Genomic DNA, 18,581 nt, shown 5'->3' with positions numbered 1-18,581 from the left:
ACAGTCGCGGCTCAGGCGGGATACTATCTGGCGCCGGAAGACATTTCGCCAGAAGAGGCGGGCGCGGTGATGGCTGCTGGGGGGAAGACCTGGCCTCGTCGTCTTGACCTTTGCTCCCGCCCAAATTTTCGCCACAGTCTCGTCAAGCCCACTCCGCTTGCAGCACGGGACTGACCTCCCCTGACGTGCATTGGCCTGCAGTCTCAGTGCTGACGTGGCCGACTCGCAGTGACGTTACGGTAGGATTTCACGGTACAACGTGCTCACATGCCGCACTTGACCGTACTTACGTCCTCCGTGCACAAGCCCCGCGACTCAGCACTGAGGCATTACCGCTGCCCGCTACCGCAGCCCCGGCGACAGCTCCCCTACACCTCGCGCTCATACTCCTCGTCACCCTCCTCCGCCTGCTCCTGGTACCCGCCCTCCTCACCGTCCTCCTCATCCTGCTCCTCACCACCTCCCCCACCTCCCGCGCCGCCTGCCCGCTGCCCCTGCCCCTGCTCTTCCTCCTCCTCTTCCTCCTCATCCTCGAACCCGCCAGTGCCTAGCAGCGCTGCGCGGTTGTTGCCATGAAGCTCCGCATACATATCCCCCTCCTCCTCCCCCTCCTCCTCCTCTTCCTCTTGCCCCTCTTGCCCCGCCACTCCCCCAGCGCCCTGCTCCTCCTCCACCTCCGCCTCCTCCTCCTCCTCTCCCACCCAGCCGCCGGCCGAAGCGCCGCCGGCAAAGCCACCGCCACCGCCACCGTCCTCCTGCTCCTCCTGCTCCTCCTCCTGTTGCCGCCCGCCCCACTCGTCCTCGCCCCCGGCAGCGCCCTTGGGCTTCCGCTTCCGCTGCTGCTTCCTCCGCCCATCCCCACCCTCCGCCGCCGCCGCCGGCCGCCCTGCCGCCGCCTCCATCTGGGCATCTCCCGCCTCCGCCTCCGCCTCCTCCTCCTCCTCCTCCTCTGCAGCAGCTGCTGCTTTCGCGTCCTTCTTGGGCTTCTTGGCCCGCGGCTTGCGGGGCTTGCTGCCGCCTGCGCCCGCCGCCGTCAGAGACGACGGCCCCGGCTGCCCGCCCGCCTCCCCGTCCAGCGGCTCATCCTTAGGCACCACCGCGGCACCCGCCGCCGCCGCCGCCGGCTTCTGCTTCCTTGGCTTCTTTGCCGGTCGCGGCACCGCTGCGCCGCCCTCGCCATCGCCAGCGTCCCCGTACGCACCCCCGCCCCCGCCGCCCCCGTCCGCCGCGGCGGCCTTCTTGGGCCGTCCGCGTTTCTTCTTGGGCGCTGGCGCCGGCGCGGTGCCGCCTGGCTCCTGCCCCTCTTCTGCCGCCGCCCCATACCCGTCGACGTCCTCCTCCTCCTCCTCCTCCTGGCCGTTGTCCTCCTCGTCACTGTACGCGTACACCTGTGTGGCGGGGCAGTGGGTGGATGGTGGTAGGTGTGTGGGTAGGAGCGGTGTGTGTGTGTGTGTGTGTGTGTGTGTGTGTGTGTGTGTGTGTGTGTGTGTGTGTGTGTGTGTGTGTGTGTGCGTGTGTGTGTGAGAGCACACGGGAAGGAACTACGTGCGTTCCAGTGTGCGTGTGTGTGTGTGTCTCAAGGCATAAAGGCTGAGGTAAAGGCAAAATTACTTGTTGCGCACTGTTGAGACCGACGGGCACCCGGGTCCTGAGTCACACCAGCGGCATACACACCAGGAGGCACGGCCTCCGCGCCCCCACCCCGATCAACAGGCCCCACCAAGCTGATATGGGGACTCCAGGGCTACAGGTCACAAGCACGGGCAACACACGTGAGAGCGCGCCACTGCCGCCCGCGCACCTGCGACGCCACCACGGCCTCGCCGTGGATGTCCTTGTTCCGCAGCTGCGCCAGCCGCAGCTCGTGGCCCTTGCCCATCTGTACGGAGAGGGAGGGAAGAGGCAGGAGGGGGGGGTAGTTTATTCCAATCCGAGACTTCAAAGGAAGCAAGGCCCAGAACCAGCCCAGGGAGGGAGGGGAGGGAGAGGGAGGGACACGGGAAGGGGGAATCAATGCAAGCGGCGTCGCGTGGCGTGTAATGCAGTGCAGTGCGGCGTGTGACATACAGCGGACCGCTGCCGCCACCCCGCGTAGGCTGCACTCCCATGTGGCAAGACCCTCCGCCCCGCCCCGCCCGCCCCGCCACCACGCGATCACGTCACCGCGTCACGGGGCCACGGCAGCGCCTGCGGCACCACTCACGTCCGTGAACAGCTCCCGGACCCTGAGCACGTATGCCTCACACGAGCGCTTGACCTTGGGCACCTGCGCACACACACACACACACACACACACACACACACACACACACACACACACGCACACACACACGGAAACACCGTGCACAAGCCAGGCAGGCAGGCAGAGAGACAGGCAGGTAGGCGGAGAGACAGAATGTTGGGGGAATGCAGAGAGGACGGGTGACAGGCGGCGGCTTGAAGAGTCATGATGGCAAATCAGGTAAACGCGAGCCAGAGCCGTAGCGGGAAGCCTGCATTTCCATGTTTTGTAGGCTGGTCACACGTTCTATGTCTCAACCATGCAACCTCGCACCTCCGTCCGCATTGTGTCTCAGGTCTCTGCCCCTCCTTCACAGCAACGGTGAAAACAGCAGCACCCTCCCCCGCCCCCGTGCCCCCACGGCCCCACCTTGTTGACCAGCGCGGTGAGCCGTCGCTGCTTGACGTCGCCGCACAGCGCCTGCAGCAGCCGGTAGCCGCGCTGGGTGGCCCTGTTGGCGCGGCGCAGTCGGTCCTCGTGGCCGGGCTGGCCCCAGAAGCGCCGCCAGGCGGGCACGGTGCGGGCGGCCTCCTGCGAGCGGTGGTGGTGGTGGGGAGGAGGGGAGAGGGGGTGGGGAGAGGAGGAGGGGAGAGGGGGTGGGGAGAGGGTTTGGGGAGGTGGGTGGGGGCGGGAGGTAGGAGGTGAAGGCAAGCAGGGCAGGGATTTGGTGAGGGATGGACTGTGGTGGACTGGTAGACTGCTGGCATGTGTTTGGAAGGCAAGGGGGGGGGGTCGCGGTGTGCGTGGCCGCTTGGTACACACACACGCACGCACGCATGTCGTATCGAGCCTGCCCACGCACGCCCACACATGCCCCATCAGCCCACGTCCCCACGCGTTCCTAAGCCCGCACACGTTCCCACGCCTGCACCGCTCACCTCCACGAATTTGCCGCCGCAGGTGATGAGGGTGCCGATGAGCGGCGTGCGGTCGGGGTGCTCCCGGATCAGCTCGGCCAGGCGCGAGAACACATCGGCGGCGGCGTAGTACTCAAACATGCAGCCCGACTCCTGCGTGACGTGTGCGAGTGTGTGAGTGTGTAGTGCGTTAGGTAATGCAACAAGGGGAAAGGGAAAGTGTGTACAGGTACGAAGCCGGAAACGCACGCCCGTGTGTGTGTGTGTGTGTGTGTCTTCTGTTTCAAGCTGAGACTGCCGGGTCTGCGCCGATCACACAGTCTCACGCCCCCGCATGTGTGGATGCCACACGCAACGGCGGCGGAGCCCCCTGCTGCTTCTTGCCTGCTAACGCCTTTCCCCCTGCCCCTCCCCCCTGCCCCTGCCCCTCCCCCTGCCCCTCCCCCTGCCCCTCCCCCCGCCCTTTCCCGCTGCCCCCAAACTGCGACGCCCACCTCCTCCTGCCCCAGCACTGCCTTGCTGCCGGCGCGCATGCGGGCGCACGTGGCGGCGTACTGCTCCGTCAGCATCTGCGGGCGGGCGCGCCAGCGCCAGCAGCGGGGTGGTTGCGGGTGAGGGCGCACGTGTGTCGAGTGCCGTGTGTGCAGCAGCACGTAGGCGCATACATGTAAAGCCCGTGTGGGCCACCAACCGCCATGTCTACACAGTTGGGTCGTGGGTTCCGTTTCTGGGTGCTGCCTTGGACATGCAGCGAGGCCGCATGCCATCCCATCAAAGTGACACGTTCCCCGCGCCGGCAAACACACAAACACACACATAGGCGGGTCTCTTTCTGTTTCGTTGTCCGCGACACACGCAAACACACACACACACACACGACCCACAGGGCCCCACCTCGAAGCAGCACTTGTACCAGGGCCCCAGTGTGGCCTGGCATAGAGAAGCATAGCCCGCCACCGGGCCCTCGGGCACCGCGGCGGCGGCGGCAGCGGCTACACGGCCTCCGGGCGGCTTGCCTCCCGGCACCTCTTTGAGCACGTGCATGGACAGCGTCCTGGGTGGGGCCGCGTTGGAGCATGCATGTGTGTGTATGTGTGTATGTGTGTATATAGGTGCAAGCATGTGTGAGCGTGTGTGTGCGTCTGTGTGCGTGTGTGTCTGTGCGTGCGTGTCTGTGCGCGTTTGCGCGTGTGTGTGTAGGTGTGAGCATGTGTGTGTGTGTGTGGGTGTGTGTGGGTGTCAGGTACGGAAGAGGGAGGATACCCGTACTGCGCGACAGACGTGGGGCCGGGGTGCGCGGCAGCAGCGGACACCAGGCGTGCGTCGCTGCCGTACGTCCATCGTTCATGCACACATAGCACACCGGATTCCAGCACACAACTCCCACCAAACACACACACACACACACACACACACGTTTCACGTGCGTGTGGACACTAATCCCCCCTCGAGGTTAGAGTAGCGGGGGTTGTGCGATTTCCGGTTGGAAAGAACGGCGGCTCACAGCAGCAGGTATGCGAGGTAACTTCAGGCAACATCCGTAAACCGTCGCTTTGCATACACTGTCTTTGCGCGACGTTTTCCTTGTGCTCTCTAACACGCGTCTCACTTGAGCACCTCCAGCGGCTCCGCCGACAGCTCCACATACAGCCGCAGCAGCTCGCTGATCAGCTTCGCCTGGCCCCGCCACTTGAAGCCACCGCCGCCGCCGCCGCCACCCCGCGCCGCCGCCGCCGCCGCCTCGTCCTCCTCGCCCTCGCCGTCACCAGCGGCGCCGGCGGCGCCGCCTCCGGCGGCGCCGCCGTCGGACCCGTCCCAGGCAAGCTCCAGTGCAGCGTTGGCGGACCGGCTGATAAGGTTGGACAGGGTCCGGAGCTCGTCTGGTACGGCGGTGGCGGCGCCGCCGCCATTAGACGTGGCGGCGGCCGCCGCCGCCGACGGCGCCGCCAAGTGCTGTACGGCGACTAGCATGGAGCGGGCGGCCTTGAGCAGCGCCAGGTGCCGCCACACGTCGGGCGGGGCCGGCGGGTTGCGCGTGCCGGCGCCGTGACCGTAACCGTTACCGTTGTCATTGTCGTGCTGGTCGTACTCCGCGGCGCCGTGATGGTTGTTGCGGTTGGCGGTTGCGGGCGCGGCCTTGGGTCCGGCGCCGCGGCACTGGCTGTCCAGCTGCTTGTAGGCGAGTAGCGCCAGCTTTGCAAGGCACTGGCCCTGTGGGATTGCGGTCACGGATTGCGGTAGAAGTCGCAAATACCAGCCCACTGAACTAAGTGGAACTAGCGGAGCACAGGCAGAGGCGACAGTTGCAAGCGATAAATACTTAAAGGGGCGGAACGGGCGAGCGGAGGCATGCACATGGCGAGTGCGTGGCCGCACTTAGGAAGAGGTGGAGGCGGCCCTACCCCTGCCACGCCGCCCTCATATGGTCAAGGTAGTTGCAAGCACGGTAAGGACAGCTGCGGCACGTGACAGCGAGCGGTGCCTTACCTGCGCGGGCGTCAGCGGGCGCAGCTTGCGGCGACTGCCGGCGGCGGCGGCGGCTGCGGGCGCGGCGGCGCCGGCAACGCCGTTCACCAAACTCGCCAGCTCGTTGTCTGCGTTTGCCAACCGAACAAATGTCGAGGAACGGACGGAGGCGCCTAAGCTTCAACGCGTCAGCCACAACGGTAACAGCAAGATGGGCGCACACAGCCGGCAAGCGACCAGCGGCACAATCCCTCAGCACAAACTTCACCTCAAACCCTACGGCGCCACCCTACCACTCCACCACTTCACACTCTGCCACTCACCCAGCGTCCCTTCACTGCCCGGCTTCGCCGCCAGCGCCGCCAGCGCTTCCGCCAGCAGCCGCGGCGACGGCGGCGGCGGCAGCCCGCCGGCCAGTGCGGCGGCGCGCGCGCGCGGCCCTGCCGCGCCGCCTCCCGGCCCCCACGCCGCGAACAGCAGCCTCATCAGCTCCAACAGGTCGGTCATGTAGCGGCAGCCCAGCGCCGCCGGCTCCATGGCGGCCTGTGGGGTGGGGGCGGGGAGGAGAGGAGTTGTGAGGAGGAGAGGTGGGGTGAGGGGGCTTGTGGAGGGGGCTGGCGGAGGGGGGGCAGTGTAGAACACACACACACACATACACACACGCGTAGGTATTTGTCCGTAACTGCGCACGCGTGTTTGGCGGCTTTGCTCCGTTTGTTTTGTGTTTAACACACACACACACACACACACACACACACACACACACACACACGCACACACACACACACACAGACACACACAGACACACACACACACACACACACTCTGCCAGCCTCAGCCGCCCCCGCCCCCACCTGCACCACGGCCAGCTCCGCCAGCGGCCGCCGCATGTCGCCATCCGCGCCGGGATCCAGCCTCAGGCCCGGCACACCCGCGGCGCCTGCAGCAGAGGAGGAGGAAGGAGGGAGGGGGGGGAAAAGGAGCGGGCAGTCTAAGTCCAGAGGGAGGAGGGGGGAGGGGAGGAGCGGGCAGCAGGGCACAGCTGCACATCGGCATCAGGCAGGGGACACAGCGGTGGACGCTTGTTTCGAGGTCGGCAAGTTTGTCGCTCGAGCGCGCGCCGCCCACTACCCAGCCATGGTGGCGTAGTGTGCGTACAGGTACCACCGCCACCAACCAACCAGACCCACAACCGCAACCGTGACCGCGACCGCAACCTCGGCCGCGCCATTCCTCGCGGGCCGCACCGCCCACTACCCAGCCAAGGTGGCGTAATGTGCGTACAGTTACCACCGCCACCAACCAACCAGACCCACAACCGCAACCGTAACCGCGACCGCAACCCCGGCCTCGCCATTCCTCGCGGGCCGCACACGCCTGCTGCGTGCCCGCACCGCGCCGCCCACCCGCCCCACCCCTCCACCCATCCCGCATCCCCACCTACCCGCCAGCGCCGCAGTCGCCCCGTCCAGATGGGCCCGCAGCCGCGGCAGCAGCGGCGCCACCGCCTCCGCCAGCGCGCCGGGGCTCAGTCGCGAGAGGGAGGTGTCGGCCTGCGCCGCCGCGGCGGGGCCGGACAGCGCGAAGGGCGCGGCGCCGCGGGCGCGGGCGGACACGGCGGCGGCCTTGCCCGCCAGCTCCGACAGCAGCAGCGCGGCGCCGGCAAGGCTGAGAGTGTAGGGTGGGGTGTGAGGCATGGGTGTGTTGGCGTTTGGGGATGGGATGGGCCGGGGTCGGGGAAGTGACTTTTGCAACGGAGCATCAGGGCATGCGCACAAGCACATGCACAGCCAGGCACACACAAGCAAGGACGCACACACACACACACACACACACACACACACACACACACACACACACACACACTCGGGTAGTGGCCGGGGCTTCAGGAAACCGACTTCTGCTTCAGGGCTGCTTCAGGGCTGCTTCAGGGCTGCTTCAGGTGTACTGAACTGTGGGGGCTTCAGGTCTGACACTGCCAACAGTCTGCACACCCACGCACACACGCACACGCACGCATACACACCCGCCGGCCACCACGTGCCACGCCGCCCAGTCGTGCGCAGTGCCCGGCTCCCAGCGCTCCGCCGCCGCCGCCGTGCCCTCCGCCTCATCACCGTCCGCCGCCGCCGCCGCCGCGCTGCCCGCGACCACAACCGCAAAGCCCTTTGGCGGCCGAGCTACGTCTATTGGCTTGAGCGCCTCAATCACACCGTCAACGGTGAGCGGTCGCACACGGCTGCGGAGCGCCAAGCCGGCGGCGGCGCGGTTGGCGGCGGCGCCGGCGGCGGCTGCCGCTGCCGCGGTGGCGGCGCCTGCGGCGCCGCCCTTGGCGGCGGCGGCGGCTGCGCCGCCGGCGGCGGGTGGCTTGGCGCCGCCGGGCTTGGCTGCGAGTGCGCCTAGTGGATCGGCATGGTTGGCCAGGGCCTGCGGGGGTGCGGGCGCGTTACGTGTTCATCAGCAGGTGTTGTAAAGAGAAAGCGTGTGTGTGTGGGGCATGGCCTTGCACTCGCCCCGGTGATGACCGCAGCTGCTCATAACAGAGACACTCAGTCCAACATCAACCCCGCTCATACGCAGAGCGAGCACGCCACGCCCCCTCCCCAGCCCGCACACACACACACACACACACACACACACACACACACACACACACCCACACACACACACCTGCAGCGCCGCCATCCCGCCCCGCGGCGGCGCCAGCTGGTCGGTCAGTCCCGCCGCCACCGCCTCCAACGCCGCCAGCTGCGCCGCGCGCTTGGACAGCTTGGGCACCGCGGCGGCGGCCTGGGTGTAGCTGCGCAGGCGCAAACGTACGGCAGGCACGGGGGGGGAGGAAGGTACAGGAGCGGTGTACGCCACAGGGGGGCATGGGAGTGGAAAGTATGGAAGGCAGCGTGTCCGTAGGCAGGTGGAAGGCCGGGCTGATTGCGGGGGTAAGTGGATAGATGCGCTGTCTGCTGCCTGGACTGGCCCTCCCTGGGGTCACCTCCCATCCTCCCTTCCTAGCCCCATCGTCCCTTTCCAGCCCCATCGTCCCTCCCCAGCGTCCCTCCCCAGCCTCATCCTCATCCCCATCCTCCTTCCCCAGTCCCAGACCCACGCCCCAGCCGCTGGCTCACCCCAGCTTCCTGTGTGCGGCTGTGGGCGCGAAGCAGTTGATCACCTCGCGAAGCCAACTGATGGCGGCCTGGAGGTAGGGCGAGAGAAGAGCGTGCGTGTGTATGCGTGTGTGCATGTGTGTTTTGCACGGTCGGCTCCCTCCCTCTCTCCCTCCCTCCAGCTCTCCCTTCCCTCCCCTCCCTCACCTGCAGGCACGCCATGACTGCGGCTGCCACACACGGCGGAAGCTCGTGAAGCTGGTTCACGCCCTGTGTGTGCGTATGGTGTGTGTGCAGGGTGTGTGTGTATGTGTCTAGCTATGTATGGGTGTGGGTGTAGGGTTCAGTCAGCTTCTACTGGGAATGGATGATTCCCCAGTGAAACTACCCCGCCCCCCCCGTTGGGCCCTGGCACACAACCCAAGCCCCCCACTGGGTTGGCAATGGTTTACTTTGGGGTTGGAGTAGAGTACCCCCAGGCCCCCTAACTAACGCCTCTGCCTGTGCTCCGCTCGTTTTCGTTGGTTTTGGTTTCGCTTGGGCTGGTATTTACAAACCCCCCCCCCACTCCCCCACCTCGTGGTCCTCCAGCAGCTCCAGGGGGAACATCACCAGTGGGCAGCCCAGCAGCGCGTCCACGTCCTGGGGGGGGTGGGGGGTTGTAGGTGTGTAGGGGGGAGCAGGATGAAGAAGAGGGGGTGGCGAGGTTGGGAGAGGACAGGGGCGCAACAGGACGTCGGCAGCACGAACACTACACACACACACACACACACACACACACACACACGCACGCACACGCACATACGCGCCCACTCACACGCGCGCCGCCACTCACGTCCATACTGCCCATGTACATCTGGGTGGTCACACACACCAGCCTGGGGGGGAGAGTGGGCGGCGGCGGCAGTTAGGCGGGCGGGGTGAATTTGCGGACGAAGGGCAGTGCCGAGTTGGTTGCAAAGGGGCAACGACCGCGCGTGATCTCACCCCTCACACTACGTACACCCCTTGGCGCACACGCAACCGCCCCCATTCTTACAAAGCGGAATCCCCCTAACACTCCCCCCCCCATCACACAATCCCCCACCCCACACCTGAGCAACGGCGTCATCCACACCAGTGCGTCCCGGTCCGCCTGCCGGTCACTGGCGGCCAGCGGCCAGATCTGTGTATGGGTGCGTGTGTGTGTGTGTTTTGGGGGGGATTGCAAGGATTGCTTTTGAGGGGGAGGGGGTGGCGTGTGTGTGTGTGTGTGCGTGTGTGTGTGTGTGTGTGTGTGTGTGTGTGCGTGCGGGTGCGGGTGTAGGGGTGCGCGTGTGTAATAGGTACCGTACTCCAGGACAGCACCGCCATGAAACGGGGTGGCCACACACGCACACACGCCCGTACGCACCTTGATGGCCGCCGGCGACTCCGCTCCGTCCACGTTGAACCACGGCACGCACCTGTGTGGGCGCATTCATACATACACATACACATACATTGACATGTGTAGCCCCCCCCCCCACACACACACAGACGCACACACACACGCACAGGAGGTCGCGCGCGACCGTCCAAGCATTGCATTCCGCACAGTCTGCGTGTCCGAGCACGAGGCACGTGACTCGTCAGGGGCGCCGCGCACAGCCACACTCCCTGTCACTGCCCGGTGACTCCCAACCCCACCGCCCCTGAGACCTGCTCCCTCCCCTCAACGGCGCCCACAAGGCTGTGCTGCAACACGGTACTGCCCAGCGCACACAGGCGCACACATGCACAGCATGCTCAAGCCGGCGAGCATCCAGGGCCACCACGGCCAAGCACACACGCACACGCACACACACACACACACACACGCATGCACGCACACACAGGCACGCAATCGGTGTCCACTCCTCTTTTTTGTGCTTTCATAGCAACCTAAGAAGCGCACGGAAACGCAAAACAGAACACTCACTCGAAGCAGCGGGCGCACCCGGCCACCCGCGCCGGCTCCAGCGCTAGCCCGCCCTCCGGACTGAAGTCGGCCACAAGCGTCTCCTCCAGCAGAGCCTGGGTGCGTGTGAGGGTGGGTGGGCCGCGTGTGTGGGGGAGGGGGTTACACGCATTAAGTTTAGGGGGGTGGGGAGGATGTGGGGAGGGGAGGGGGGCAGGTCATGCCAAGCCCAAAGGGTGTGTGTGGTTTACCAGTGTGCGAGAGGGCCGCACCAACCCAACCCGCGCGGCCTTGATGAACTGCAAGTGCAGGCCGCACAACCTCCGACAGACCGCAGCTTTGATTGACATTCGCGGCCCGCCACTCACGAATTGAAACACGTCGATGATTTGTTTCAACGCCTTCCTGGGAAGCAGCGTGCCCCACTGGGGCCCCTCGCCGCCCCCTCCGCCGCCGCCCCCCGCCGACTCCACGATCGTGTCCCCCGCCCACTCCAGGCCGCTGCCTCCTCCGCCCCGCCCGCTACTGCCACCACCACCGGTGGCAGTGGCGGCTGTAGCCGCCGTCTCGGCGGCGGCGGTCGGCTGGCGGCGCAGTAGCATGGCGGCTAGCTCGGCCATGACGGCGGCGCGGCCGGCGGCGTGGCCGTTGGTGGCGGTTAGCAGGTCGTCGATGCGGCCGCGCCATTCGTCCAGCAGCAGCGCTGTTCGTAATGTAGGTGTTGGGTCGGATGTGTTGGGTCAGGTGTTTTGGGTCAGGTGTTTTGGGTCAGGTGTTTGGCAGGGTCGGGTCGGGAGACAAACAACACCCTGCCAAACAGAAGAAGACGTAGCAGCGCCCCCGGCAGCAGCTAGGCAAAGCGCGGCCCACGCCCCCTCACGATCCCAACACCCACCGAAGCCGCCGGTGGCGGGGACCTCCTCTTCGCAGAACATGGCACTGGCGGCGGACGCGCCCGTGGTCAGGCTGCCACTGGCGGCGGCGGCGCCGCCGCCGCCGCAACCGTTACCGTTACCGTTACCCGCATACGAACCGTACATCAGGATCATTGCGTTGCCCACGCGCCGCAGTAACGCCAGCGCGCCGGCGATGCCGATGCGCTTGTACTGCACCGCGCCCTTGAGATTCTTCTCCACCACGATCTGGATCTCGGATTCCAGCCGCCCTCCGGCGCCGCCCGCGATGCGCACGCGGCGGTGTCGTGGTGTCGCCGCCGCCAGTGACAGCTGGCTGGCTCCGGCGGCGCCGCCGGCGCCGCTGGCGGCGCTGCCGGAGAGGGCCTGCGAGTGCGGGTGGGCCAGAGCCTCCACGCCGGCACGCCACGCCACGCCTGCAAGCGACAGCAGCCGGCGTGAGCGGACGGACCACACAGCTCACGCCGCCATTCACGCGGGTCCCCAAGGACCGCTCCAGCAGGCCTCAAGGCCTTGCTGTCCCTGTGCCACAACCCCACCCAAGCCTCCCTCTCCCTCTCCTTCTCCCTCTGTTCCCTCTCGTCCCTCTCTTCCCTCTCTTCCCTCAGTACGCCTCTCCACGCCCCTCACCCTCGGCGCCGCCGGTCACCGCCGCCAGCACGTCGAACAGCGCCGCCAGCTGCCGCCCGCTGAAGCCGTCCAGGTGGTCCAGGCAGCCGCTCAGAGCCGAGCCGTAGGCGGCCAGAACAGGCGGAGGCGGGCCGCCGTCGGCGGCGGCGCCAACACCGGTGGCGCCGGCGCCGTGGTAGGGGTGGCGGGAGGGGTGGTAGCCGGCGGCTGCAGGGCTGGGGCGCGCCAGCGGGCCTGTGCGTGTTGGAGACGCAGCAAGGGGGCAGGTGGGGTTGACACAGCGCCTGCATGGTGCGCAAGCAAGCAGTGCGGTACCTGTACACCTAAGGCGCGGCACTGGGGGCCACCAGCACTGCGGCCCATACCCCTGGTCCTCTGAGGCCCGCGAGTGCGCCCACAGCCGAGAGGCTGTCCGGGCCGGCACCTCCGGCCCAAGAGCCCCCGATGTGCGCAACACCACTCGACCTATCTGCTTGCCATGCTTGCTGTGTTGCGTGGAGCGCGTCACTTGTCAACGGCCCAACCCCAGTCCCGAAGCACACACACGCAAAAGCACACCCACCCTCTGCCAGCTGCTGCAGGGCCGCCAGCGCCGTGTCCACCTCCTCGCCCACACCACTGCCCAGGTGCGTGTGCAGCGCCTGGAGCACCTCCTGCGGGGGCGGGTTGGCCGTTGGGAGTTGGGAATGGGAGTTGGGAGTTGGGCGTTGGGCGTTGGAAGTTGGGAATTGGGAGTGGGGTTGGGTAGTCAACGCCAAGCCCAGAGGAATCAAAGATGATTTGAGACCCAAAGCCCAGGGTGGGGTTGCTTGGGCCGGCAAGACCGCAAGATCCGTACGCATGCTTTCCCACCCCACCCCAACACACATACGTTCGCTCCTCCCGCGTCCCCGTGCCCCACGGATGCCTGGTGGTTACCCTGCCTCCCTCCCTCCCTCCCCACCCACCCACCCACCATGCGGTGCAGGCCGCCGTCGTCGCCGCCGCCCATGGCCGCAAACAGCACCGCGTACAGCCGCGCCGCCGCCGCCGCCGCCGGCGTGCCGGCCCGCGCCGCCGCCAGCGCCGTCGCCAGGCCCGCCGCCGCCGGCCACACCTCCCTCAGCGCGGCGCAGTGCCCCAGCAGCGAGCCGCTGAGCCAGGCCAGGGAGGCGGAGCCTGCGTGTGTGTGTGTGGCGGAGGGAGGTGGAAAGCCCGATCGGGTGGGGTTGGAAGCCCGAGCCCAGCGATGCCCGTGCATGAGGCACTCCGGGAGGTGGGAATAATCAGTGAAATCGGGTGTGGTGGGAAGGGCAGCTCACGACTAGGAGCTGAAGACGCCGGCAGGGCAGCGCAGCGGCCAAGTTCGATGGCGGTGTCCACCGCACTCATACGTCAACACCAGCAAAGCACGCGGCGGCAGCGCAGCAAGGCAGGTCAGGGCAGCAGGTCGAGATCAGGACGCGCCGGCGGCAGCGCACGCACCGTCGTCGATTTTGGCGCGGAGCACCTTGTCCGCCTCCTTGCCGCGCCGCCCGCCCAGAAGCAGCAGCAACACCCACAGGTCTAGCGCCACCAGCTGCGGCGGCCCGCCCGCCAGCGCCGCCGCCGCGCCGCCGCCGCCGCCAGCCGCCCTGACGCGGCCGCGGCCGCCGCCGCCGAGCCTGCGGCCGTCAAAGCGGTTGTTCTCAATCGCCTCATCGCCATCTTCGAAGGCGGCAATGTCGTTTTCCATGCCGTTTTCGTTTTCGTTTTCGTCGTCGTCGTTATCCTCGGGTAGCGGCGCGGAGGAGCCGCCACTTCCAGTCTGGGAGCGCAGGCGGCCGGCGGCGGCAATTGCCTGGGGTGCGGGAGGCGCGGGAGGGGGACGGAGGCGCGGCCGGAAGAGGCGGGTCAACGCATAGGCAGCACAGCAGGACTCGGAGGAGGCCCAGGGGAAGCGGCGGGTCTTTCAGGCACTCCTGTTGCCCTGTCCTTCCCTTGCACTGCACTGCCCCGCCCCGCCCCCTGCTCTCACCCTCAGCGCCGCCGCGGCCGCCGCCTCGTTGGCTGCCAGCGCCACCGCCACCTCGCGAAGCAGCCGCACCTGCGGGCCCAATCGCCGATCGAGCGTGTCGGAGAAACATGCCCTTGGTGAACAGCGTGCACGGATGCAAATCATACAATGTCCTTTGCAGTGGCGAGGGCGGCAAGGCCACGGCAATCCAGTCCTGACTGCATGCGACTCCCATCCCCTCCCACTCCTTCCACCTCGCCTCCCCTCCCCCTCCCGTTCCAACCTGCCCTCCCCCCGGCCGCCGCCTCACCTCCACGGGCTCCCGGGCGCTCCTGCCGCCGCCGCGCTTGCCCCTGGGGTCCACCACCGCCACCGCCACACGCGGGTCGCTCAGGTCCGCCAGCGGCAGCCCCCGCCGCAGCGCCGCCACCACCCGCGCCGCCGTCGCCTCGCCGCCACCCCCACCTCCCCCTCCGACCGCCCCGACCGCCCCGCCCTCTGCAGAGGTGCCGCCGTAGGCGCCCACGCTGCCGCCGCCGCCGGAGGCGGCGCCGGCGCCGGCGGCGCCGGCGGCCGGCCGGCCCCTGCCCCGGCCTCCTCCTCCTGCTGCTGCTCCTGCTCCTGCGGGTCCGCTGCAGTGCTGCAGCACGAAGCGCACCAGCGCGGGCAGGTCGTCCGCCTCCACGCCCGGCAGCCGCTCACACATGTCCAACACCACCTGGCGGCGGGCGAGGCGGCGCGTGTGCGTGTGTGCGTGTGTGTATGTGTGTGTGCGTGTGTGCGTGTGTGCGTGTGTGCGTGTGCGTGTGTGCGTGCATGTGTTTGTGTGTGGGGGGGGGGGGCGGTGTGTGGGATGCGTGTGTGGGAGGGGGTAGGTGGGCGGGTGTGATGGAGAGGGCGGGTCGGGGAGCGGAGCGGAGAGCGGGTGCGGTGCCGGCATCCTTGCTTCGCCTTGCTTCCAAAGGACTGGTTTGACATCCCACCATCATCACATACGCACATACACCCCTGCGTGGTTCCCTCCTTGCGCGCTCTCTGACACACACACACATACACACACACCCATCGCTCCCACCTTGTCCTGCAGGTCCGGCCCCAGCTGCAGCTGCTGCAGGGCCTCCAGCGCGGGCGCCACGAAGCCCAGCTCGGCGTCCAGCAGCTCGCACAGCTTCTCCACGATGCGCTGGGAGGGAGAAGCGGGGGAGCGTGTGGCGGGGGACCGTTATGTTCACGTGTGTTCAGCGGGCACGGTGGTAAGGATGGCCTGCTTCCCTTTCCCAGGCCCCCCAGGGGATCCAGACTCCTGCCCAGACTCCCGCGAGCTGCTCGATGATGCGCTGGAAGACAAATTAGGAGGAGCGTGTGTACGGTAAAAAGGCAGCGGTGGCCAGCTTCCCTTACCCAGCGGATCCAGGCTCCCGCCCTGCATTCCTCTTCCTCCATTCCACCGGTCCCCAGCCCCCAACGACCAGGCCCCTCGCCCTTTTGCATTGGTTCAGTTTGAGCTGGTATCTACAAACCTCCCCAGCCCCACTTGCTGCCGGCCCCCAGCTCCCTGCTGCCCCCGCCCCAGCCCAGCCCTGCCTCCCCCCCGGGACATTTTCGTTGGGCTCGAGCACCCCCCCACCCCCCCACCCCCCCCCCCACCGGGTGGTCCTCCACCGCCGCCACCTCGGGCAACAGGCCGATGAGCTGCCGCTGCAGCGCCGGCGGCGTGGAGGGCAGCACCTCCAGAACCACCGACACCTGCAGGCGCAGGGAGGGCGGGAGCGGGCCAAGTGGGTTCTACAGGACCGAAGTCGCGGGATACGCGAGGTTTGCAGCGCGTGTAACCTAAGACGTGTGACGCGGGCGCGGCGCTTCAGACTGCATAATCTGTCCGATGCGTTGGAGGCCGCTGCAGCCGCTGCCCGGCAGGGGCCACCATGGCCACCTCAACCCCGACACGGCGTGTGCAATTGTCTTTCAAGACATAAGCCCTTTTACACACACACGCATACACACACAGGCACGCACGCACACACACTCTTTCGTTTCGTTTTGAACACACGCTCACCAGCGGCGAGCCCTCCTCCTCGGTGACCGCCACGTCCGGGGCCACGTCCAACCTGGCGGGGGCGGGGGGTTAACGTTGAACCAATCCCGTAAGGAAACAGTCGCGCGGCAAGGAGAACTGCACTGGGGGCGGGGGGGTGAAGGCGGGTTTGGCAGGAGAAAGTAGCGGTATGTGAAACTGGAGCTCAGGGGAAGGGAGACCTTAGCCTGAGCCATGTTCCGGGGCCCTTGCAGCCATACAGCTAGCACCCCCGGACGCCGTCGCCTCCGGCTCCGCCGCCACTGCCGCTCATGTCGCCATGCACCCACCAGCGCAGCTGGCTGAGGATGAGGCCGGGGATGCCGGCTCCAGGCCCCGCGTTGTTGCTGCCGCCTCCGCCGCCTCCGCCGCCGTCGTCGTCGCCATCGCCGCACGTGATCGCCAGTGCGGGCAGCCGCTGCAGCAGCCACGTGGCTACGGGCGCCTGCAGGTTGCAGACACGTAGCGGGTTTACAACAGCAATTCACCAGGCCACCACCCATCACCACCCATCCCCCAGAGCATCAGACATCACCCAACGGCGTCAACCCCAAGCCCGCTTGCTGCCCCCACCCGTCACTTTGGCGAACCACGGCCACCCGCGATGCAGGTGTCCAAGCGACAAAACGCGGCAATGCCTCAGTCAACCTGGGCAGGGAAATGACCACGCTATCCCGTGCAACACACACACACACACACACACACACACACACACACACACACACACACACACACACACACACACACACACACATTCTGCCAGCGCCCCACACCGGTCTTGATTTGTTCGGACTGGAAGAACTACCCACGCCGCCCCGCCCCGCCGCCCACCTGCAGGCACGCCACGCCCAGCACGCAGCGGATGAGGGAGTCGCCGCAGCTGCCCGGCAGCACCGCGCCACTGCCGCCGCCTCCACTGCCGCCGGCGCCGCCCGCCACGGCCACCACGGCCAGTGACGGCGCCGAGGCCAGCACCATGGGCAACAGCGCTCTGAGGCAGGGGCAGGGGAGGCAGTCAGTAAGGGCAGCGTGGCAGTTGAGGCAGTTGAGCGCGCCGCACGGGGTGGAAAGGGCTCCTTTGGGCTCCGGCAATCACCCCCGCCAAGCATTCACAGTTTCACACACATACACATGCACATGCACACACACCGTACACACACGCAAACAGCCAGACACACGCCGGTATGCAGACCTGTGCAGTGGCTCCAGGTCCTCACACGCCTCCTGCAGCCCCTCCAGCCAGCGCTGCCGCAGGCCCGCGTTCCTGCCGGTGGTGCAGAGAGGCAATACCGTAGGCATGTGGATGCAGGAAGTACGGCCCGCCCACGCCCACGCCCACACCAACCATGTAAGCTCAAGGCGGCTAACTCTTAGGCAACACCCGCACATGCACGCGCGCAAACATTTGCGCTCACACTCGAGCTATGAGCTAGGAAGCACGGACCTGAGTAGGCGGTTCTCCAGGTACCGCCGAAGCTTCCGAGGGTCCGAAACCTCCAGGGGCCCCGCAATGCCGTCCTCAGGTTGTCGCCACCCCAGCACGCCTCCCGCGGCAATCTGCAGGGGCAAGGCCGTGCGCGCGCAGTTGCGGAAGCACGTGCGGGTGCACAGGGTTGGGTGCAGGTCGGGCTGCTCTCCATATCTGGTCGACCCGGGCGAGCCAGTGCTTCAGTTGTCTACCGCCCAGGTATTGCACCTTTGCCTCTTACCACATCCTCGAACACGCGGACGTTCGACGAGGCTGCCTGGCCTTTGCCTCCGTGCTCGCCGGCATCGCGCTGCAGGTTAGAGATGTCCCTGAACGTTCGCTCGCCGCCCCACGCTTCCATATTTCCTTTCAAAGGCCTATGTTGCAAGCGTTCATGGGGCAACTATGTATCTCTCATTAGGTTAGCCTGGGCCGGCTCTGTTCACGGCTGTCTCTCCACGTTCTAGGGGTTTAGGCTCAATACACGTGGCCGATTGCTTGCGAAATGTTCAAAAGCGTATAGCATAAGGTCAAAGGACACTTCAGGGGGACCAATTCTTCGGGCCAGTTTCCATGACACGCACTTCATGCCCCGGCCCAGGAAGCTCACAAATCTCAGGCAGAGTTTAGAACAAGTAGCTGGTCATCAATAGCAGCATCAATTCATTACTATTGAGTGCTGCAGGGGACCCTGTCGTTTCCCGCCAAAACGTCGGGGTTTGGTCTTGGCACCACGGCCGACGTGTGCGGGGTTACGCTAGGCCTGGGTTTGCCAGTTCCGGTTGCATGCAGACAAGGCCACGTCCTAGCCTCAGTGTGATAGGAACATGGACCCTGACGGGAGGCAAACCGGTTCGGGCCCCACCATCCTCGGGCACCCTCGTCCTTTCCCAT

The 18,581-nt window shown here is 66.9% G+C and overlaps 1 protein-coding gene across 1 annotated transcript; it reads right to left on the bottom strand.

Annotated features, from left to right (window-relative positions):
- Positions 1 to 87: 87 nt before the first annotated feature.
- Positions 88 to 18,329, bottom strand: CHLRE_10g453650v5 (uncharacterized protein). Its single transcript, XM_043067007.1, has 37 exons — positions 17,929 to 18,329; positions 17,664 to 17,776; positions 17,412 to 17,483; positions 17,051 to 17,210; positions 16,510 to 16,664; positions 16,202 to 16,253; positions 15,793 to 15,891; positions 15,221 to 15,328; positions 14,456 to 14,863; positions 14,167 to 14,235; positions 13,635 to 13,989; positions 13,126 to 13,328; positions 12,733 to 12,823; positions 12,171 to 12,404; positions 11,522 to 11,956; positions 10,995 to 11,329; positions 10,648 to 10,742; positions 10,102 to 10,153; positions 9,803 to 9,873; positions 9,544 to 9,586; positions 9,285 to 9,350; positions 8,916 to 8,978; positions 8,730 to 8,797; positions 8,275 to 8,404; positions 7,631 to 8,031; positions 7,049 to 7,272; positions 6,459 to 6,544; positions 5,928 to 6,147; positions 5,626 to 5,732; positions 4,748 to 5,349; positions 4,033 to 4,192; positions 3,633 to 3,707; positions 3,160 to 3,291; positions 2,651 to 2,812; positions 2,204 to 2,266; positions 1,802 to 1,879; positions 88 to 1,388 (listed from the first exon to the last, which is right to left on the bottom strand). The coding sequence occupies exons 1-37, from the start codon at positions 18,046 to 18,048 to the stop codon at positions 369 to 371; spliced, it is 6,927 nt and encodes a 2,308-aa protein (XP_042920404.1). The 5' UTR covers positions 18,049 to 18,329; the 3' UTR covers positions 88 to 368.
- Positions 18,330 to 18,581: the final 252 nt, after the last annotated feature.

Source organism: Chlamydomonas reinhardtii, chromosome 10, assembly GCF_000002595.2.
Source record: "Chlamydomonas reinhardtii strain CC-503 cw92 mt+ chromosome 10, whole genome shotgun sequence".
Taxonomy (NCBI): domain Eukaryota; kingdom Viridiplantae; phylum Chlorophyta; class Chlorophyceae; order Chlamydomonadales; family Chlamydomonadaceae; genus Chlamydomonas; species Chlamydomonas reinhardtii.
This window is presented reverse-complemented; position numbering and strand designations above follow the sequence as displayed.